This window comes from Harpia harpyja, chromosome 21, assembly GCF_026419915.1.
Source record: "Harpia harpyja isolate bHarHar1 chromosome 21, bHarHar1 primary haplotype, whole genome shotgun sequence".
In the NCBI taxonomy this organism is placed as follows: Eukaryota; Metazoa; Chordata; class Aves; order Accipitriformes; family Accipitridae; genus Harpia; species Harpia harpyja.
In genome coordinates this window covers 1392148-1415182 of record NC_068960.1, presented here as the reverse complement: position 1 = coordinate 1415182, position 23035 = coordinate 1392148, and the positions used below count along the sequence as shown (strand labels likewise).

The following is a 23035-nucleotide window of genomic DNA, read 5'->3' as shown; positions in this document are numbered from 1 at the left end:
CTTCAGGAGCGGTAGCTGGGCCGGGCTCGGTGCGCGGCGGGGAGCGAACAGCCCCGGCGCCTACCCCCCCCGCGGCGTTACCGCCGAGCGTCCCCCAAGACTACCGCTCCCGGCTTCCCTTGCGGTACAGCCGCCATTTCCTGGGCGGGGCGGTGCAGCCCTCTCTCTCCCATTGGACGCTATGGGAACGGACGAGACCACGGACCAATCGCTACCGAGCTCCGGCGGACCGCCCTGCGGAGGTCGCCCAATGAAGGGCGGCGGGGGGCGGGCCGTAGGGGCGGTGGCGGCAGCGGCGGGCGGCCGAGGCAGGCGCGCTGCTCCCCGGGCCCGGCCCTTCGCGCCCCCCATGGCGGCCGCTGCCCGCGACCCCCTCTCCGCCGCCGGCCTCGACGAGGCGGACGAGGCGGTCCGGGGCACGTGCGAGGACGCGTCCGTCTGTAAACGGTAGCGGTGCTTGGTGGAGGGGGGAGTGGCGGGGCGGGGTGGGGTCGGCCGGGCAGGGCCGGGCCGGGCCCCTCCGCCGTCCCTCCCGCACCGGGCCGCGGCTCGGTGCGCGGGGGACGGCGGAGATTGCCCGGCCCTGGGGCGATGCTGGAGGGGGTGAGGGCCGGCAGAGAGGACGGGGTGGGCGGCGAAGCACGGACCGGCTCCCGGGAAGCCGGGCTGGGGGGGGGGAAGAGGGGCGAGAGCCCCTTCTAGCGGGTGCCGCCGTGCCCGGCGGTGCCGGTGTGTTTTGTCTGTCTGCACCGAGGCCGAGAGCGTCACCCGGGGCCCGAGCGGCTGCAAGGGCCGGCTGGCTGGGGAAACCCACCGAAAGGCGTACAGCTGTAGGGGAAGCTCAGCTGTAGGTGGGAGGATAAACTTCAAAAGAGGGTCGGGGGTCCTCTCTGAAGGGGTGGGCGTCTGCTCTCAAGGCGCTTTTCACTCGGGCCCGCAGGTTTGCCGTAAACTTTCCTGCCCCTGTTATTAAACACCTGCCCCATTTTCAGCTTAGGGTTTGTTTATAAAACAGCATACATTGATAGCTAGAATTATCTTGTCTAATAGCAGGGGTCAGAAATTTCAGTAATGTTGGATAGCTCAGGGGAAAAAAAAACCATCTTGATATTTTTCAGAATTCTTTACTTCTCCTCCTCTGGAGGATGGGTGCTGGGAGGGTGATGAGTTTTGTTGCCCTGTTGTGCATGGGTGTGAGTTTAACTTCTGTCACTGCTGGCTTTTTGTTGTATCCTTTTGTTATTGGTGTAGCAGGAAAGTGTTGGGTGGTTGAGTCTGGTTTTGAGAGGTTACCTTTTAAAATCAGTTGTGAAACTAGTAAGTTCTGTTAGAATAGAACAGCACTGTTGTTGGTCTTAAAGTGATATGTAGAAGCTCTGGAATAAGTGCAAACAGCTCGTAAGATAATGATGTATAGAAGTAAAGCATGCTTTGTGTGCGGTCTAAGGAACTTTAGACAGACAATTCCTCTGTTTGCTGGGTCCTCGAGAAGGAAATATTTGAGATTGGGGTCTTCGCTTGCAGAAGTTCATCAGATAGTGCAGAGGCTATTAAAAAGATGCTTGTTTAATACGGCAGCAGCCAAAATTTTTAACTAGACTTCGTATAACTTCTTAATTAAAATAGTTCGACAGATTCAGCAGATTTTTTTTAAACCGTGTCTGCATGTACACACTCAGGTCAGAGAGTGACCCTTTCAGCCTGTATATCTTTTAGAGTAAATCTTGGTGGCCTTATTTCATAATTCTTTTTTTTTTTTTCTCCCCTCTGCTGGACAGGTTTGCTGTAAGTGTTGGCTACTGGAAGGACCCTTACATCCAGTATTTTGTGAGACAAGCCAAAGAAAGAAAAGCACCTGAAATCAATAGAGGCAAGTTGGCACGTGAATGTGAGTGAAGGCAGTGCAAACGTGTTCTTGACTGGGCTTGAAGAGCACCTGACAAAACCTCTATATACTGGGTATTATGGAGTGTAGCAAATATGTAAAAGAATGAGACAAGTTTTCTTCACAGTAATAATTCCATGCTGTATCTGATCTTTTAAAGATTATTCTTTAAATCAGAACTCTTATGCTTTGCTTTCTGTATTCTGAATGGAATGTCTCTGTGTGTCTCAGCATGCAGTAATCCCTACAAAGCAATCAAAAATGTTGATTTGACCCAGGACAGCAGGGCATGTCAGCTCTGGTCTCTGCAAAAGTGTGCACACCAGCTAGAATTATTCTGCTCAGTTTGAGGAGAAACTTGACTAAAACTTCCATTTACCCAAGGAATCCTGTTTTATCAGTGCATCAGATTTTGTTAGTAATAAAAAAAACCAAAACCCAAACCAGAGAAACCCTTAGCTATCTTAAAAAGAGTCTGTTATTCTTCCTAAGAAACACCATTTTTTAAATAGACTACCTAAAAATCTTAATGACTGTTAAACATCAAGTATTATATGAAAATAACAATTAAAACCAAACTTTTTTTTTTTTTTTTTTTTGTTAACAGGCTATTATGCTCGTGTTCATGGAGTCAGTTATCTGATTAAAGCTTTTCTAAAGAAGACAGACTGCAACTGTCAAATTGTTAATCTTGGTGCTGGCATGGATACCCTATTCTGGAGATTAAAGGTAATGATAGCCGAGAGCAACGAACTGGGCTGAAGACAAAGATTTGTGTGGACATTTGAAGCACTCTTCTGTGAGGGCTTATTGGTGCTGCATTCTGTAGTACAACGTGGAGGTGTGCAGCAAGGCTGAGTACTGCAGCAGACTGACCTGGCTGGTCTGCCTCAGTTCTCAGCTTGCTTAGAATCAGTTTAGGTACCTTTAAACCTCAGTGCACAGGAGGGGCTGCGGTTTTCACTGGCTTTTACCAAAAAGTGTGTGACACGAAGCTGACCTCTAGTGGACTTTCAGGAACAGAGGTTGAAATCCATATTTTGCTGCCCTCTTTAAGCCTTAAGATTTCACTTTTTTATCCTATATTTAAACAGGAATAAGGTACCAAAGTACAGGACTGTACAGGCTTTATTTAGATGTTCCTGAATCATTTATATAAATGTGAGTTTTATGTATGTAAATATATATGTCTGTGTGCATGTATGTAATTCATAAAAATTCAGACTATTCAGATATTATATGAGAGTATCGTTCTGAGTAAACACACCACTAAGTCATCTTGTCTTCTCATTAGCATTTAGATTTGTAAATTTGGTTTCTGGAAGAAAGCTCAAGAAGGCCAGTCATATTTTGCTTGGTCACAATTCATTATATTTCAGTCAGTGGAAGGGAAAAAATAATGAATTTTTTCTGAGATGTGAAGCTTTTTTCTTACCTGCATTCCTGTGAAAACTATGTCAATACACAGTTTTATTAACTTTCCTGTAACAGTGATTTCAAAAGTTAAAGTGGGGCCTGTAATTCCAATTCTTTCTCCTCATAAAGAGCAGGTGTGGTATAATTAACGTACAGAAGATGGGACCCAGTTAACAGAGCACTTCAGTGTTCTGACTACTGATTTAATCTGCTGTTCAGAAACTCATGAGGTTGACAAGCTAGAACTAGCAGTACATATCCATCACAAAAGGATTGCTGCGTAGGGAGAAACTTGGTACAGCTTATCTATCAGGGTGTCAAATACTGACAACATGAAATGAAGAGGTTTTCCCATTTTTTGTAGTAGAGGAATGCTGGTGCGCTTGTAGTCTGACTGTTGATTTGAGGGCGAATTGTAGAATGTGGTCACTTTCTGTGTAAACCTGTGAAAAATGTTCCTGTTCTTAGAAGAATATGCTGAAGGTGCATGGTAAATGGCGTAATAGTTTACTGTTGCTGTGCTCTTCTAAATCCTGATAATATGTTGTTGGAATATATGTTTCAGTGATCTAGTGTCTAGGATTGCTGCATTACATAAAATGTTAAATAATTTCCTTAATGCTTAGAGGACATTCTAATGTCTCAACTGGTTTTGTTGTTTGGTTTTTTTTTTTTTTAAGTGGTGGGACATTAAGTTATACTACTGTTACAAATGCCAGTGTAAACTGAAACAAAACTGTTTAGGACTTAAGGTTATATCTTCTTGTCATGCGCATGTGAAGCTTGAATACCCCTAATTCTAGAGTCTTACTCCAATTCTCAGGATGAAAATCTTCTCCCTAGAAAATATTTCGAAGTGGATTTTCCAATGATAGTTGCAAGAAAAATACATAATATCAAGTAAGTATAATGCCTATGTTTAGCTATGTGAAACTGAATGTAATTCAGCAAAATGTCATGAATTGCAACCTACAATTATTTCATCTCTCTTCTGAGAAACTCTTTATGCTCTAGGATTTAGAACAAAGGTTTCATTATGCAGGCAAGTCATACATGTGACTGTGCAGCCACTATTCCAAATTGGAGAAGTTCATATCTGGAAGCTTTAGGGAGGCAAGTAGACTTTGTTCTTAGTTATGTAAAGTATAATGGGCAAGGGAAGCCTCATGTTGATTAGAGGCGATTAAGTCTTCTCTTACTATTGAAGACAGTAGTAAATTCCCAGACTTGCATGTTCAGTTAGAGAGGTAGGATAGCTGGTACTATGCGCGAATATTCTGTTTGAATGAATACACTAAGGCTTATGGAGGATACCTGAAGAGAGTGCCTGGATTTCTCTTGAAAGATTACCTCAAAACTTAAGAGTCATTAGGCATAAAACTCAATTGCAACTTACTAAGTCTAACTTGCAAATGTTTGTATTTCCAGTAGAGGGCAGAGGTATTCTCTTGTCTGTTTTTAACACACTCACACATATATATATGTTAAAAAAAAAAAAAAAAAATTGTAAGCACACTGTTAAACAAGCTTAACTGCTCAGAGATGCTTCTTCCTTCTTCCCACAGATCAAAACCTCCCCTGTCAAAACCAATTATGGAATCCCATTCAGGGGACTCTCTTCTAATAGGTGAGTCATCTTAAAAGTAAGTCAGCAATGTACTGCAGCACTTTTTAAACTTTTCTGATCATTTTGTTCTGCTATGTGGGCAGGCTTTTAATGTTTGAAATGCTATTTGGACAGAGAATTGGGAGGGAAAAGAGGCTTTTTTCTTCTCTTACAGACTCCTGCCCATTTGTTCTGTGTCATGTTAGAAACGTCTTCTCTTGAAGTGATTTTATTCTGACAGAAAGTTGTTGGTTTTTTTTCCTTTTTCTCTCATATGTAGCTGAAGTTGTGTTTTCTTTTCTGTCACAGAAAAGGAAAAATGCTACTGGTAGTCATGTATACTGGATTAAAATATCTATTGAGTGTTTTCCTCTATCTTCTTGCTGTCTAATTAAGAGCACATGTCTTCACATTTAGCGGAGCCTTCACAGAAGAAACGCAGCCTGCAAAGTCCATTCTCAGGAGCCAGTGCCATTTGTTACATTTTAATATTAAGAAGATATTAGATTCAGGTGGTGTCATGTGATTGTACTGTCTCGGCTTATAGCCTCATTATGTTTGTGTGAGGACTGTAATTCGCAAACCTCTTTACTTGTGGGAAAAAAGCTGGGTTCCATCGAGTAATGGTTTCAGTGCCCAAATAGCAGATACTGTGCTATAGTAGCTGCTTTGGACCCTTTAGGAGGAACAGTAATTATCTGCATCTACGATACCAACTAATCTGTGTTAGCAGATGTGACCCTAAAACAGAGCTAGCAATATTTTATGTTCCCTGATATGATAACATGTATAGGTGCTTTTAATAAGCACAATTCTGGCTAAGGGTCTGGAGGACTTGAAAGGGCCTTCCAAAGAGTGAGGAAGAGTACAGAGAGTGAGGAAGTGTGCTCGTGCTGCCAGTAGCAAGGTGTAGGTGCTTCACCCCAAGGCTCTTTTAGTGCTTTTAACTTGGATCAGAGTATTGCCACATACTGAGTTGATTGTGCATATTTATGCATATTATGCACATTTTATTGCTGCGTATTAGAGGGTCTTAACTTACCAACCTTTTAGATGTCGTTTGAATGGCAGAATTCTCTGTTGTACGTGCAGGTCTCAAAAGATGAAAGCCCAGTGCCTCATCCCAGAAAAAGGGCTCCGAAGTGCCACTGTGTTTCAGCTAGGAGACCTTCTTATATCTCTTATATACAATGAAATATGCTGCATAAGCACTCTTAAAAAGGCATTAATGCAAGGTCGATCAGAAGGGTTTGATAGTGTTTGTGTTACTGAACAGCTGTAGATACGTCTAGTACAGGAAAAGAACTGCAAAGTTATCAAGTTGCAGTAGTGTATTGTAATCAAAAGCTACTAATTAGCAAGTCACAGCAGTCAACAGCAATTAATGTATCACTGTTTGAATGTATTGGAGTGGCTTATTTCTCTAAAGCTGTTTCTCTTGTTCTTTCTCAGTGCTGGGTTTTAAATACGTTAGAGTAGCAATTTTACTGTAACCAGGCTGATGTAGGCTCTACTACACTGAGATCTTTGGGATGTAGCACAACGTCCAGGTGTTTGGAGATGGTGGAAGTCTGTTGTGGAATCCCAGTTTGAACTGGCACTTGATAACCACTGGTCAGTTCAAGTGAAATCCATCTGGGAACTCTCATTTAAGGACATGTTAATGGAACTGCTTCATGTGGAAGTGCCACCGGAAGAGGCTGTGGACTAAGTAGACAAATCAAACAGCTGAATAGAGATTTCTTACAGATCTAAAGGAACTTGACAATGAATTCACTCAGCTACTAACTGGTATATACCCTCTCATTTTAAAACTGTCTTAGTACCTGAGAACTGGAAGGTGGCGGCTGTGACTCAAATGGGCTCCAGGAGAAATCCAGGGAACTACAAGCCAGTAGGACTGGTGTCTCTACTGGACAAATTAGTAGAAACTCTAACAGACAGACTTAGTGGAACACAGGAATAATATAATGTGTTGAGAAAGAGTCAACATGGCTTTTGTAAAGGTAAGTTGTGCCTCACAAACCTATTGGAGTTCTCTGTAGGAGTCAACAGATATATTGGAAAAGGGCATCCAATTAATATAGTGCTTGAATTTAAAAAAATGTGTTTTGACAGTGTCCTGTGCCAAAGAAATTGCACAGTTGTTGTGGGGGGAGGGAATGGTTCTCATATGGATAAAGAGCTGGGGATGGAGGGTAGGCATATGTTGTTAATTTTCATTATGGAGGGAGGTGGAGATCTGTGCTTGAGGATATGTTGTTGTTCAACACTAAGAAATGGTTGGGAAAATAGAGTGATTAGTAAGTGGCAGCTTGTTGGCAAGTCCAAACTCTTCAGAGTGGTAAAGAACTGTAGAAGAATCTTGTGAAATTGGCGACTTGGTGATAAATTCAATGCAGATTAATATAAAGTGATGCACATGGGTGGAAAAAATAGTTTGTGCCTCACATGTAAAAGATAGACTTCTGGCTGATTATTGCTGCCTGCGTACGAGATCTGGGTATTATAATAAATAGATACATGAAAACATTGGCTCAGTAATGGTCCAGAAATCCAAATAAAATTTAAGGATTCTTAGAAAAAAGATAGAAAACAACACAGATGCCAGTATTAGTAGTACATGTTTGCCCTCTTTTTGTCTTTTCCCTAGGTAGCTGCTGTTGGCATCTGTGAGAGGCAGGATACCATGCTAGGGGGACCTTTGGTCTGACTCGATACAGCTGTTAGACTAACGCAATGTTCTGGGAATACCTGTCATAGGGAGTGTAGTGGGGCATAATGAAGCAGCATTTCCAGGTAGGGAAATGTTACTCGTTTTTGTGGGTTTTGGGGTGGGGATATGGACCAGGATTTTAGAATCTTGGTGGGGGGAGTTTGTCCTGTCCTGACCTGTCCCCCCAAATCAGTTCCACACTGCTGTCTCATGTATACCAGGAATAATTTGTTTAGATGCTTTGGAATTTGATTTTTGAGTTGTTGTAAATATCAATTGACATGACTTTTGTTCTCTTACTGCTTTTCTCCTCACACTAAATGTTTTCATTTCATGAACCTAGTGCTAATAGACAACTTTATTGGCTTCAGGGCAACATCTCCTTTCTCCTTGCCCTTTACACAAAGCAATGACAGCATGGCTTGCAATTCAAGTATAGGTATTTGTGGCCTCTGCCCTTGAATGCAGCAAGATGACACTTGTCATTGAACAGCTCTGTCGTTTCCTAGGGAATGTTAGATCTCCAGGGGAAAGCAGTGAATTTGTGCAGTAATTTGACATTGCTGTGGCAATATCAAGTTAAATTGTTTTCAAAGTTCAGTGGCACTATCTAGTTTATGATGCAGTTGCTAGTGTTGGGAAGTTAGTACTCCACCTTTGCTACCTTGCAAGTGCAAATTCACTTCAATGAACTATTACCTTTCAGTGCCACTCCTACACATTCTGCCCCTGTCTAGCCCAGCTTCGGGAGTTGGTTGTTTTAACTTCCTTTTCCCTACATTTCCAAACTCGCTTGTGACCCAACGCAGACGTTGGGGGTGTTGCCGTCTTGGTGGCTTGCATGCCTTGCGTTGGGGATGATCCTGTGCTTGCAAGACTCGATTTCTTTGTGTTTTGACACATATCCTATTCTGATGTTGTAGCTAACAAACAACCTGCGTGAGACCAATACTATATCGTGCCTGTGAGCCTGCAGAATAGGTTGTATGGGCTGGTTGTTTGTAAAGCTGCCAAAGATACCTTAGGATGAAAATCCTAATGAAATCAGTTTGAGTCAATAGTATCCTGCATGCTGTCTCTTGGAAAACTTCCAGGAAATTGTTTCACTAGTCTGAGAAGAGAGTAAGAAAACTCTGAATTCTTGTAGCAGAGGAAGCGCTGTGCTTCTTGCACCTGTGATTCTATAATGCTGCTTCAGCAGATGGATTAAGGTAGCGGGTGAGTGCCTGAGGGCCACCATAAAACAGAGCATTTACTTGCTGGTAGCATGTTTCCATGAAGAAAAATTTTATTGCAGTGAGGTCAAAAGGCAACTGTAAGCAACTCCTGCTACTATTCAGTTACTGCAATTTCGAACTACTTGTATTGTTACTTCTGTGCCGAAAGCCACGGAGAATACACATACAAGTGGTATGATGAGAGCGAAACATTCTCCGTTGCATTATGCATGGATAACAAAAGTGTGCACCTAGGTTGAGAGAGTCTGTGGTGGGTAGATGAAGTGGGCTGGAGTGGTGGGTCTTGTTTTCCTTCTCTCCTTCACTCTCCCCTCCCTTGTATTTCTCAAATGAAATCTGAATCTGGTGTTTCTCAAACCTTCAATTCAGGCAAGTACAAGAGAGAAACTTTGTACATAACTGAATGGGCTGAGTGTGAGCATCACAAAGAAAACCATAAGGTAGCTCCATGCTCTAGAAAAGAACATCATGACCAAACATCTTTGCGAAAAACCAACATGAAGTATTGGTGCCTGGATAGGAGTTAGTGCTTGGAATATGGGATTTTCAATGGATTAAGCCACCAAATGTTGCTGGCTGTGCCAGCATTAGGGCAGTTGGCCTGAGTCGCAACAAGGTGGCCCTAATTATTTGAAAACTATCACTGATTTGCATGTTAGTGCAGCGTGGGTGGTGTTCTCCGGCCCGGCCAGGAGGGAAGGCAGCAGTGTTCCTGGCAGCGGCAGAGATCTGATGGAGCGTGCAGGGCTCTTGTCTGTGGGGAGGTCACTGTGGCAGACACCTTCAGAAGAGTGAGATTACAGTAAGAAAACAAAAAAGTAGTTTTTGGGTTTTTTTTACCAAAAAAAATTGATTCAGTTAAAAGAAACTTCTTGTTCATAAGAAGAAATCAATGGAGACCATGTGACACTTGCTACCAAGCTGAAACTTGCTTTTTCTTTTTCTGCTGCTCTGTAGATAGGCAGGTATTGTAAAATACATTTGCACCAATGCTGCTCAGTCAGGGTGGCAGCATATTTGCAAATTTTCATGCTTCAAGCATCAAACTCTGCAATAAAGTAGATATTGGTGCCAGACCATGAACTAGCAGTACATTATTTTCTGGGGTGTTTATGGCTGTACTTCAATTTTAGCCTCCAGGCTGGGAACAATGGCAATTCCAGCTATTGTCAGCTGCCGTTGCCTTGCAATAAGTGAGTGTCTGCTATCTAAGTGTGAAGTGATGGAGCAGTCGTCAGTCTGATTTAAAAATCTTGAAGTTATTTACCTAGTTAAGCATGAGCTCTTCATCCCTTTGACTTCATATACAAAAGGATTTTTTTTAATGCCATTTATAGGCCAAAGGTGGAAGCTAGCAGAAAATCTTACAAGGAAGTTTGGGAGAGGCTTAGCTTAAACTCTTTCCTCTTGCTTTTTTTTCCTTTTGCCTCTCTTTTTGCATTTTAAAATTACCTAGTGTAAATTTCATATTTTTCCCTAAGATTTCCTTCAAGATAAAAGTATTAATCATAAATGTTGAAATATATGAATTATGGAGATATTTAATGAGGTGCTTTCAGATATGTACAATTTTCAGCAATTGTATCAGCTTGTGTATAATGTGTGTGCAGCTCTGCCTCGGTACTATCTCTGGTTGTGTTTGCCAACAACCATCACTGGAGAGTTGAGGGAAGCTGGCAGGAAAATGTGTGGAGGAACAAGTACATTCTGTTTGAATGGACCAAAGAAGGGAGAACCAGGCAGTCTGGATACTGGAAATGGAAGTGAAGTTACTGCATTTGGAGTAAAAGGCTTTTGAAGAGAGGAAGACAATCCATTCCTCGTGAGCTTTCTTGGCCTTTTAAAAGTTTCTGCTGCAAGGAGTCCTGTATTAAGTCATTAAGTATATTTGGCTTTAAGGTTTAAAGAATATTTCCAAACACATCCAAATATGAACCAAATCAGCCTTAAAGAAACCTGTTCTAGTTTGGTGTTTGGTTTTTTTTTTCCAGTAGTTACCTTCGAATAAGCACGCTATGGCTATATGGCTGTTTATTTTCACTTGTCCACAACCTACATCTCCAAAAACAACTCTCTGTTGGGCTGTACAGCTCAGCACTGAGAATTGCCCAGGTTGCTTCCTTTGGCCATCCCCTCTCCCACCATGTCAAGGCATAACAGAAATTCTGTGGGGTTTGTTCATGCCTATTCAGACTTATTAAAAACAATGTTAGTAATTTTGATTGCTGAAATTTGAAGCATTTTAAAGGACAGTTTTCTAACCTAAAGTTTGAGAGGTTTTGCTCTTTCCTGTTCAGTGATAAAAATGCTTGAATCAACATCATGTGAGCAAGAGACACTTACTTCCACCTCTGAAGTGTTTGTACTGCTTCTGTTACTGGATCAGTTAAAAATTTTTGTAGTTTATTTCTGGTTATAATTAATGTACTAGTATGTCCAAGTCAATGAAGCTGGACAAGAAGATTGCATTAATTTTATACTAATTGTGGTGACTGATGCTCATTGTGCTGTATCTCCAGACAGCAAACCAATCACTATATAAATACTTCCCTGTGTGTGGTGGGGGTTTTTTGTGTGGCTTTTTTTGATGCCATTATCATGGCCTTGATATAATAACTTAAATAGAAGGGTGTGGGAAGTCGTAAAGCTATTACAGAACATGCACATGGAAAAAAGCTTTGACTCAAAATGTTGAATCATTTGCCACACAACTTTTTCTTTTTTTCTTTTTTCTTTTTTTCCCCTGTAACTCTCTGCGTGAACTGTTCTGGTTTCTGTATCTGTTCAGAAATGTTGCTGGAAAGACAGCTATTTTCACTTGCTAGTGCCATTTTCAAACAGTTGGTCACTTGAAAACTAAATGGAGGTACATCTTCCAGAATGTTTGAAGCACTGTGTAATTTAATAAATTGCCTTTCCCCTCCACCTCCTCTTTTTTTTTTTTTTTTTTTTTTTTCCCCCTCTCCTGAAATGGAAAAACCCTTCATCCTGTCTCTTCAGCCACTTGGCTTCTCTTTCTCTCTTCACCTAGCTCTTGACATCTGCTCCCATATTACCATTCAGGAGCTGTGTCTGTCTGCAGCAGGATCCCAAATGGAGCTGTGCCAGAGCTTGCTGCTGCAGATGGATATTGACTGGCCATTACAAGACCACTTTAAACGCTCACTCTGCGTTTTTTTTCACTGTTTAGCTTACTTATTTTACTGCTTGCTCCGTCGCACTCATATGGTAAGAGGGGAAAATTATGTGCTCTTCTGTCCTAATGACTTCACTCTAGTAAAGCTAAAATGTGAAAGAGCAGTCTGATATATTCCCACAGAACTTTACATCTTTAAGTGGGTTTGATGCTGCACTTGTAAAATGCTTTGTATGGGAACCGGCTCATCTAGTTGAATTGATTGCAACTGGTTGTCAGAGTTATTGATAGCAAGATGCTCATGTTGCTGCTGGCTTCCTTACAGTTTTGCTAGTATGGCAAAGTGTCTTTTGACTTTAGTATTAGTTCCTCCTTCATGTTGGAAAGCATTTACAGGAACTTGCTGCCTGTTGCATCCCAGGGTGAATATTTGTTTCTCAGAATACCTTTTCTCATTTGACTCTACACTTAAATACCATTGCTAGATCATACAAAAATGCTAAATGATAACTTTTTTTGGCCCCCAAATCTGTGTCTGATACCCATGTATATTATATGGCTATATGTATTGTTAATTTGTATAGCTATACCTATTGTTAATATTTGGAACATGGTTACTCTTAACTTAGTTTTTCAGAAATTGGTGTACTTTGTTTTATGTAGTTCCTTATGTACATACGTTGGGTCATCTAAAAAGACTCTACAAACAAAACAAAAACCCCTGCCTTTAATCCTCACATTCTTCTTCTCTCTGCATTCCTTGAAACCATGGTAACAGATGGGATAACCTATCTGCATTAGAGTGGCTGCGGAGTGCAAGAGTAGGTTTGTTGCAGAGTCTGATGCTAATATATCACCATCTGTAAACCACAACAATTAGGTATAAGGGAAATTAATGTTTTAAAAAGGAGAGTTTGTTGTTGATTGTTAGGTATAACAAATCAAACTTTGACTTCAAATTCATATGTTCCTGTGTATTTTTTAAGTTATAATTTCAGCATTCCTTATTTGTAACTGTTAGTCTCAAAATTTTAAACTTGCAGATTCTCACAGCCTAGACTCCAGTCGGTATTCCATAGTAGGAGCAGATCTCCGTTTCTCATCAGATCTGGAAGAAAAGCTAAAGAAACATAACCTGGATATACAGTAAGATTTTTTTTTTTAATTTTTTTTTTTTTTAATTTTTTTTTTATGAGTGCCTGTGGAAGCATACTGGTGAGAGTAAAGTCAGGCTTGGGCATACAGTGCTCATTATGCTATTTCCATGGTTACCTTTTCCTGAGCCCTTTGAGCAGCAGGAATTGTTCAGACACCTCATGCAGCCTCACTGAGCTGAGCAGGCTGGCATTGCCGTGACTGCTTGCTAGTTCCAAGTCTGAAGTAAGGTTGTTCCTTGTGTAGTCGATTCTGCAAACTGCATTTTTGTCCTTACTGAGAAGATCAAACGTTACAGAACTATTTGCTTCTTGTTCTTAAAATGCTGGGGGAAATAAAGCTTTCTGTGAATGTGTTTCTGGTGGTTGGTTCTCTTTGGGGTATGTGATCTTTTCGCACAAGGTAAAGCTCTTGTTGCAGGGCAGGCAGCTGTAATTCCTTCTTGCTCCCCCCCCCCTCCATCCCTTGCCCTGGAGGGGATGGGTTCCCACAGCAGCCATTTTCTGCCTCAGAGCTCATATGAGTTTTTTTTCTCTACTTCATGAATTTAACTCTTTTAAAGATTTCTAAAAGAGTAACCCCTTGCTTGAATTTGGTTGAAATTTAGTTAATAGAATCATAAGTTATTCAAGGGGATTCTCTAAACTAGAGATGTGTCAATGTCATAAATCGCTTTTTTAAGGGTTGGTTCAGTTGCGTTTAGTTTTAATGCTGAGTGATGGGCAGTACGTAGATCAGTGAACATCTTCCACCCTTATTGTAAGGGCTGTACGAGTCAAGATTTCTGGGAGCTTAGCTGGTAAAATGAAGAATAATTCTGTCAATGTTAAATTATTTGAGTTTTATCTTTGTAATTATTTTCTATTGCCTCCACTTAAAACCCCTACTGTTCCCTAGACCTTTTGGTAAAGTGATCGCCATGGAGTCCTTTGAGAACCTAACTCCAGAAGCTAATATCTGGGATTTTATTGTTCAAACGTTAGGCTTCTAGAGGGGGCAAGAGTTAAGTTTTTAGAGTGGATGATGGACATACCTTTCAAATATGAGATATATAAATAGCAGCTATCTGGCTGGGTGGGAGAGAGCATATGGGTAAGCAGAATGCATCAAATTTCCATTTAAATCTTTACACTTCCATCTTTTGAAATCTTCCCTTGCTTGCCTGTATTGCTGCTCCTTGTGGAATTTCTCCTGCTTCTAGTGACTTTTCTTTTTCCTGTTCATTCTAGCAATTAAAATAAAACTCCATAATTCTAAGGAAGATTACTCGTGTAGATGTCTATTTTTGGGTTTTTGTGGTGGAGGGGGAAGAGGCAATGTGCAAACTATAGATTGCATTATAGATAGGTATATTATTATATTATAGTTAGATAATGTGAAGCTTATTTTACAGATAATGAGCAAATATGTCTAATTAAAATTCTTAGAACTTTTTTTTTAAGAGAAAACTTTTTTTGATTTATATTTTATTCCTAATTCTACTGAGCTCTAAAAGAGTCCGGATTGTATATAAAGGGTACAATTCTTCTAACACAGGTAACAAAATTAATTTTAATGTGCACTTCAGTTGATGCTGTCACAGTTCAGAGAAAACTTACAGAATACACATTCTTCTGTGTTCAAAGTATGGCTGACTTAGGAGAGATTGTTTCCTAATATCTCTGTTTTGTAACCATGGGTATCCCCTGTGGTTAATTTATTGACTGCCAGAAAACCCAGTTCTAGTCAACTTGATGAAGTGATTTCATTCAGTCTTAAATGTCTAGCTCATAAAGAGGGTAGTTCTTTTAAGACATTTTGGGGACATGAAATTACTTGCTTGCTAATAATTCTTTATAGATCTTTCTTGTTCTTTTGCTAGAAACAGTTCTCTTGTTTTTGTTTTGTTGTTTTTTTTTTGTTTTAAAGTTTGCCAACGCTTCTGGTAGCGGAGTGTGTGCTGGTTTACATGACACCGCAGCAATCTGCAAATCTTTTAAAGTGGGCAGCAAGCACTTTTCCAGTGGCGATGTTTATAAATTATGAGCAGGTAAAACAAAAATGGCATTTTTAGACCTGCATTATTGTAATAAAAATTGCTTTCCAAGGTGGGAGTTCAGCTTGTAAAATAAGAGTGGCCATATCCTTTTGTATAGACAGCAGTTTCTGCTGAGTTTCTTTAGTAATGTGTTTTATCTTGTAGATCTGTTAGCTCATTGTAAAGAATACACAGCTATTCTGAAAGACAGTTTCTGGACTATGTTGAACCAAAATAATTGAGACTTAATGCATATGTGGAGAAAACCATAGAATATTGGTTTAGATAAGACAGAGGAAAAAGAAATGATGCTGAATGTTGGATATGAGTGTCTAACATTACATAATTACCCCTCTCTGTTCTTCAGCAAAGTGGAGCAAAAATCACATCAGCATGAACTCAGCTTCTCTGTATGGAAGTAAAATGCTGCCTCAGGGGAACTAGGTGGCTCCAGGAATTAGTAACAGGATCTTCCAAGCTGTAAATCACTGCTAGAGAGCTGAACCAAGTTGCTGACAAAACAGAGTCAGTTTTCAGTGCCCAGTCCCTGTGTCTGTGAAGGCAGTAGCATTGTCACCATTAAACTGACACTCAACTTGTAAACATGAGGTAGCTGAGAAAATTGTGGCAGTGGGAAATGAGACCTGGTGTAAGAACGTGAAACTTAATTTAATGTTATCCTGTACATTTTATGACATAGACAATTTAAGAGTTTAACCAAGTTACTGCTTTTCACTGCGATTACATTCTTTTCGGAAGGGGGAACACTTTTGTCTCATTCTCTACCTGAGGTGAATATGACAGACCGGTTTGGACAGATCATGATTGAGAACTTGCAGAGACGACAGTGTAACCTGGCTGGCGTGGAAATTTGCAGATCCTTAGACTCTCAGGTAAAGGGGTGCAGAGCTCTGGCTGTGTTTGATATTAAACTTAATTAATATGTCTGCAAGTTCTGCCTCTGTGTGTGCACTGTAAGGCTCAGAGCAGTGACCAAAGCAGGTTTGCAGTGGGACAGCTGCTACCTACTGAAACCCTTTCCTATCCACATTACAGTGGTTCCCTGTTACCAGTGCCATGGTTGCTTGATATTACTTAGTTTTGGTAGTTGTACAAAAACTGCAGTAGATCAGAGCACAGCTCCATCTACCCACTGTCCTCTCTGCGCAGAGTTAGCAGCAGATGCTTAGAAAAGGGTATAAGAGCTCTTCAGAGAACAGGTCAAGCAGATGGCCTACAAAATCCTTAGGGGGAAAAATTGTTCTCTGGTATTTTTCCTCAAGTCTACTGAAAACTGTGCTGCTTGTTTATTTTACAGAGGGAACGATTGCTGTTAAATGGCTGGGAAACTGCACGTGCCATTGATATGATGAAAGTGTACAGCTTTTTGCCACAGGCTGATGTCAAAAGGTATTACTGATAGCTTGCTTGCGGCCAAAAGTCATCTTTAGATGCCATTTCCAAGGTAGTTCATGTCAGTATGTAGTACGGGATCTCATAGTACAACAGAGAGGAGGCTGTGTGCAGATGCTAGCTAGGTAGGCAGAACATGTCTGAGTCTGAAGCTCTGCAGAACTTTAAGGGTAATGCCTGGAGCAACATTAACAATCCAGAGGGTTATGGCTGCCAGGAGTACACTGGCAGTGGTGATGTTTTATTTGGGTGCGATATAAAGCATCTTATGACAGAAATTTGCAGATAAAAGATGCTACAGAAATGCAGTGTTGAGTTTTTACAGTACCTAAGATGTTTCTTGTAAACATCCAGCCTCCACAACACTAGATGGGTGGAGCGGAGTCCTAAGTTACACTCAGAACAGGCAGCTACTTTTCATGTCCCCGAGGGAGATGACATCCAGGTGTTTGCTCCAGTCTTGTAGGCCTAGGTAAGATTACTTATCCACTTGTTTTTTTACTACAAGTGGGTGGAAAATGGCCAGTTCTGATCTTCCCTCCCTTCTTCCTTGGCAGCATATTTAGGTAATGAGCCAAGGCAGGGCAGTAATTTAGTGCTATGACCTATTGTACTATGCAAGCAAAGAGGGAGAGAGGGGAGAGGTGTGCCCAACAGTGTGCTGTGACTATCTCTCAACAGATGGATGCATCTTCCATTCATATCATCTTCACGAGCTAGACTGCTGGGTCTGTAGACAGAGCTTAGTACATAGAGGGTATAACTAAACACTGTTGTAACAGTCAGTAATCTGCATGGGTTTCGTTAAATTTTTTGCATTAAAGAAAAGCTAAAGAGGGGGAAACTATTTGTAATGAGTAACTTCTTAGGTATATAATATGAACTGTGAGTTGCTATGAGTTATTCATTAACTATAGCTTAAATTAGCTGAACAAGTTACCTCGGTGAAAATAAGTATTCACATATGGGGATTTCTCAAATCATGGAACTGAACAGGTGAGACTGAAAATCATAGGTTGTTTAAATAGGAACGATGACTGTGTGATTGTACCATATGGCACTTATGGAGAGACATAGCTTGTACTTTTGCAGCATTTTTGACTACCTTAGGTCTGTTCAGCTCCTTCCACTTGTTCCAAATGCCAAGAAATAGGTTATGTAAACTCTGTCCTTCAGTATTAATGAGGCAAATAATGCTTTCTATTTACAAAAGTCTTTACAAAAGTGTTCTGCGGCACTTGCACATCTGTGAGTGTATTTAGGAACTTTTGCTCCTCAGTCTCTTTTGATCCTCAGTAGCAGCCCTTCCAAATATTTAGCATGGAAAATAAACACTCCAATATTCAAGTAATCTAGAGTGAGAGAGAGGAATGTGCCAGGTTTTTAAAGCAAGCACAGCTTGGGAGAAGTTCTCCCATTTGTTTGGTGGAAGACATTCAAAGATCTTACTTAAAGAATCTTAGGTAGGAACCATTTTAGGAAAAAATCCTCAGATCTTATATGTACCATTTGGTTTGTACTTCATCATGAGCTCATGTGGGAGAGTTGTTAGAAGCCGCACTGGTGTACCCATCACTCTTCCAAGACATATTATGGACTTGTGATTGTCTGGAGAAAATACTATCATCAACTGTTCACTGTAATCCTTTGGTAGATAAATCTCCTTCCATTAGGCTGTACTATTGTGTCTGCTTAAATCCAGCAAGATCACATACATGCAGTAAAAGGGATTAGAAGACTGGTATTTGTGAGAAGTTACACAGATTAGTCCTGGAACATGAAATTCCAGGAATGAGAAATTGACAACATCTTGTTGGTCACTTGTTTCATACATTGACAACAAAGGCTAGGAGTAGTGGTGTTATCTTCATTATGGACAAATACCTGTATTAATTTACTAGAAAGTCAACTGCTTTATTGGCTGTAGTTTTCACTCCTAGGGGGTGAAGAAGAGTACATTAAAAACTGTACTGAGACTCCACCTTGAATCACAATTTTGTTTTTATTCCTACAGAATAGAAGGACTTGAATTCCTAGATGAAAAGGAACTGTTTGAACAACTAATGCAGCACTACTGCATCTGCTGGGCTTCAAAGGACAGCAGTAATCTGGGTAATGTTCCCCAACATCTAGGGGGTGACGCTTCATATTGAAATCTTATGTGTAAAGACTGGGACTATATACACCAGAAGTATGATAGAAGTATCCTGTATCAGGAATGGGGTCTGCTTCTCTGTCGTTGATGGGGTTGTGAACACCTCCCAGGTGGTGTCTCATGACAGTTTCTCCACAGCCTTTTGACAGTTTGTATAGGCATCTGAGCTGCCCAACAGGAAGCCTGTCCAGTACAGGGGAGTTAGAATTTTTATACTGAAAAATGCCGTATGGGTTACTTTAAATAACTGCCTGCTTTATACTACCAGTGCTAATTGAAAGGTTTACAAATCCTATGCATGTAAAGTGCCATATGGGCACACAGTATATGAAATCACAGTGTCCTGACAACATAAAAATAAATTTGTATTACTTAGCCCAGTCGTCTTCTGCACTGTCCCCATTTACATCCATCTGAGATTTAAGTTTTCCACACTACTTTCTTCTGGGGGAAAAAATTCCCCCTGAACTTAACTCTTTTAAATGTTCCTTTTGTTCTTAAAATTCTGTCTCTCCTAGACTGGAATTTCTTTGAAACAGAGAGACTTGATTTATGCTTTGTATAGCATTATGCATGTTGCTGCTGTTTAAGAAATAATAAAATCAAAAGAATTGTGGTTTGGGTGAAGGATGGATGTCTACAGCCATTACCTGTCCAAATTAGAAAGACAACTGTTGCAGACGTGGTTTATCTGTACTTCTGTCTGCAATTTCAGGGACTTCAGTCTTTCCAGAAAACTTCTCTGCCTGCCAGTTTATCTCTTTTTCCTCCCCTTCTCCTTCTGTGCCCTTCCCTTGCTCCTGACAAAGCAGTATTCAAGAACAAATTTTATTTGCTGTTCCTTAGCAAACATGAATAGATGGAACCTCTGCTGAAGTTGTGCAGCTAGACTGAGTAGCAAAGCATCTGATACAGCTCATAAAACTAGATGTTCCATACCCTGTTGCTGCTGCTGTAACAGAGATGCTAGCTTGTGCTGTCTGCTGACCTGAATCCTACAACTTTGACAGTTTTGAGCTGCAGAAATGCACGTTTTCCATTTGATTCTTATGGCTAAAAAGTGATGACTGTAATACAGAACTTAGCTCCTCTAGAAATAAGGCCAGAAAGTTCACCTATTCATAGTAGCCAGTATTCCTGGGATCTCCAGCATTATTCTTTGCTGTGATTAGAGAAGTATTTAGGACAATTTTGGGTACTGAGGTTAAGTGATGCAGCATATCTTAGATGTCAAAAAAGACAAATCTCAAAGGAGATAATCAAATGTCTAATGAATGGATATGCCTTAATCTAAAGCAGTTTTTCTTTATCCAGTGTGAATTTACTGCCGTCATCAATGGTGTTTTCCCCAGCTTTCTCTTTTTAATTTCACGGGCAGACCCTTAGGTTCATCATCAGCCTCTGTTGTTCCTTCTGCCATGAATAACTTCAGTACTCCTTCAGGCTGGCTTATTCAAATTAATTTCTGCATCACAATCAAAAAAGGGTTAAAAAAGTACAGATCAGCCTGTTTCCTAGTTTCCTTTCCTCCCACCAAATCCTTTACATTTAAGTTAATAAAAAAAAAAAAAAATATTCTCAAAGCATCCTTTTTCCTGTGTCTAACTGTCCTAATAGTAGTGAAGTACAGGTAGTATAAGAATAAACACTTGTTTCTCCCCCCCCCCGCCCCCTTTTCTTTCCAAATAGGTCTTGCAAGCATAACATTCTAATATATTTGCTGGAGGGAACCCGTGAGCCCAGAAGCCACAGCAACTGCCTTCTACTTGAGACAAGATCACAGAAATGATGGGACTTTGCATGTGCCAACTTTAGTCTGTGCATCTGTGTAAGCGGCGCCAGTGCAGAAGGCAACGGGTGCTGCTGATGTCGACTCTCCTGTTGGCTTTTGGTAGTTTTAATGAATCTTTTTTGCCCATTGTGAGCAATTGTTATGAGGCAAGACTTGCATCCCATTCCCAGATATATAATGACGGACTTTCATAAGACGTCAATAATTCTTGTTTAAAAGCTTGCCTTCCTTGGTTTAAAACTGAAAGTAAAGTGTTATTGGATTATATGATTTTCCTCTGTTGTCTTTTTGTGGGTGTGTAAAATGTATTTGTGACAGGAAGCTGGAAGAACAATACTGGTGAGCTGCATTATTGGATATCTCTGCACTGTGTACGGCTGATAATGAAGGTTAAATTTTGTTAATTTTCATTCTGTTCAGGTTTAATTTGTATGAATTGTCACCATGTTAGCTTTCTCCAGGCTTTACTGTTGCTACAAGGCTGTCACTATACTAGGTATGTTCTTGTAGAGGAAGAGTGAAAGAAGAAGGGGAGCCATCATTCTTGTTCAGTCACGTATGAGAAACTGGATGGTGTTAAAGTAGACTTTATTTAACTGGGAAGGGCTTAGCTTGGCAGTTCAGCACTGGGATGGTGAAGGTAAGAAAGAAATTAATCTAAATTTGCACTGCTTCTGGTAGTATCTTTACACCAGTTTCTCATTCTTCTTTCTTTCCCCTTAAAAGAAACAAAATCCCAACCGCACTGGAAGACCTTGCCCTATTGTTTGAATCTTGCAACCTTCCTATGAGAAAAATAATAAATGTTTAGTATTTATAATTTGCCTAGTGTCTTACTCATTAGAAATTACCTATTTATACCTGGTTTAGTGACTGCATTTTTCCCCTTTCACCAAATGCTTCACCAAGAGTATTTTTTTAAAGCAGTTGCAAGCATAAGCAACCATTTTCTTACCGTATGTGACTTTCTGTAGTGTAAGAATACCTGGCTTTGGAAATAGTTGACATGGGCCTGCACTGGAGATGTAGGGAAGGAGATTATTGAGATACCAGAAAAAGGAAACAGTTCTTAGAAGTGACAGTCATAATTTCAGAGGAACACAAGTAGTAAAAAGAAATGGCCTTCCCTTCACTGCCCTCCTCTCTGTCACTGATTTTAGTCACTGGTAGCTACAGGCCACCTGCTGTTATGTTTGTGTTAAGCTGATTTCTTAAATGACAAGGCACAGAAATACAGTATTTGGTTAATGTTCTGCTCGGTCTTTGCAAAGTGTTCGCATAAACTCTTTGCCCCCAAAGGGAAGGGATGGACTGTGCAATTATGAAAGGAGCTTATAACCTTTGCTTCCTAGATAACAATATCAATGGTATGCTTATGCCTGCACGTTTTAGATGTTTGGGCTTATCTGTACCCCTCGTCTATTAAGAGACATGTGTAAGCTGTGTCTGCATTAGCGTTGACCCTTTCTCTCTGCAGATGCAGGAGACCAGAAGGGCACATCTCATTTTTTCACCTTACCATCAAAGTTCCTTCCTGAGCACAGCAGCTGTAACCAGGGACTATAGGGTTTGCCACTGGGTAGTTTCCCATGGCAGTTGCCTGCTGTCTAGATTAGGAAGTAGACTTGCTGATGAACCTTTCTGCTTCTTGGGAAGCAGGGGCAGTTAGCCTGCTGCATTTAATGGCCTGCAGCTTCTGGGTTTTGCTTTCTGGTTTCGCACTGTTATTACTTAGAGTTTTTGAATATTTTTCATTCCCACTGTGCAATTGCTCTGTCTTAACCTCACATGAACCCAAGGAGCTAAATTCAGTAAGGATCTATGAATCTGTCTTAATTAGTCCTCTGAGTCCTCCAAACTTACTGCCTCGCTAAACATAGCATTTATACCAGAGACCTGGAAGAAGATAAAAGCATCGTGCCTCTTTGCCCATCTTCAGTGTACAGTTTCTCCTGAGTTAACCTGTGTAGCTGTGTGAAGAGTAGATATTCAGCTGGCATAAAGAGGAATACCAGTATACAACTACTTTCTTGGTGTCTGCCCCTTCAGAAAGTCAGTGCAAGAAACTCGCCTCTAAAGATCTGGAACCTTAGGTTTGAGTAAAGACAACTGATAACCGCCAGAAGACAAGAGTATCAGGGTCACAAGGGCAAAATTGTATGGATAAAACTTCATTTGAAAATGCCAGTGCAAATTTATATCTACAGTCCCTATTCAGAGCATAAGTACTGAAAAGGTTCCTTATGGAGAGATACCTTTGTCATCCTCCCTCTGTACCATCCTGGTTTTGTTTAGGAGGCAGAGCCTGACAGCTGAAAGGGCTTTAATGTGACACTGACAAAATGGCAAGGGTCTCTACTTAGGCTGGGATAGGGGCTTGAGAAAAGGTAAAAGAACTCAAGAACTGCAGTCAGTTCTGCTATATTTGCAGCATTTTTTTTCTCCTCTTTTGCTATTAGTCACTAGCAGTTGGAACAGCAGGTTTTTGTTATGGCTGTGCTGTCCA

General features: G+C 40.7%; 1 protein-coding gene across 3 annotated transcripts; it reads left to right on the top strand.

The window, feature by feature from the left end:
* Positions 1-90: 90 nt before the first annotated feature.
* Positions 91-21349, top strand: LCMT1 (leucine carboxyl methyltransferase 1). Of its 3 annotated transcripts, none has more exons than XM_052772337.1 (11): positions 245-447; positions 1779-1888; positions 2493-2614; positions 4125-4201; positions 4867-4928; positions 13041-13143; positions 15061-15181; positions 15961-16062; positions 16488-16579; positions 18597-18694; positions 20427-21349. In XM_052772337.1, exons 1-11 carry the CDS (start codon positions 251-253, stop codon positions 20447-20449), a joined length of 1107 nt encoding a protein of 368 aa, XP_052628297.1. In that variant the 5' UTR covers positions 245-250; the 3' UTR covers positions 20450-21349. The 3 variants fall into 3 exon arrangements, 2 of the variants coding, with proteins under 2 accessions (XP_052628297.1, XP_052628299.1); XM_052772339.1 differs by having other exon boundaries at positions 256-447; positions 1779-1870; XR_008232775.1 differs by lacking the exons at positions 18597-18694; positions 20427-21349 and having other exon boundaries at positions 91-447; positions 15929-16062.
* The last annotated feature ends 1686 nt before the right edge of the window (positions 21350-23035 follow it).

Bases quoted from the DNA above. Each gene is read 5' to 3' on its own strand.
- LCMT1 (XM_052772337.1), top strand. From the start codon at position 251: ATGAAGGGCGGCGGGGGGCGGGCCGTAGGGGCGGTGGCGGCAGCGGCG. The intron at 2,615-4,124 runs GTAATGATAGCC...TCCAATTCTCAG, and splicing joins CCCTATTCTGGAGATTAAAG to GATGAAAATCTTCTCCCTAG. The intron at 15,182-15,960 runs GTAAAACAAAAA...TCTCTACCTGAG, and splicing joins TGTTTATAAATTATGAGCAG to GTGAATATGACAGACCGGTT.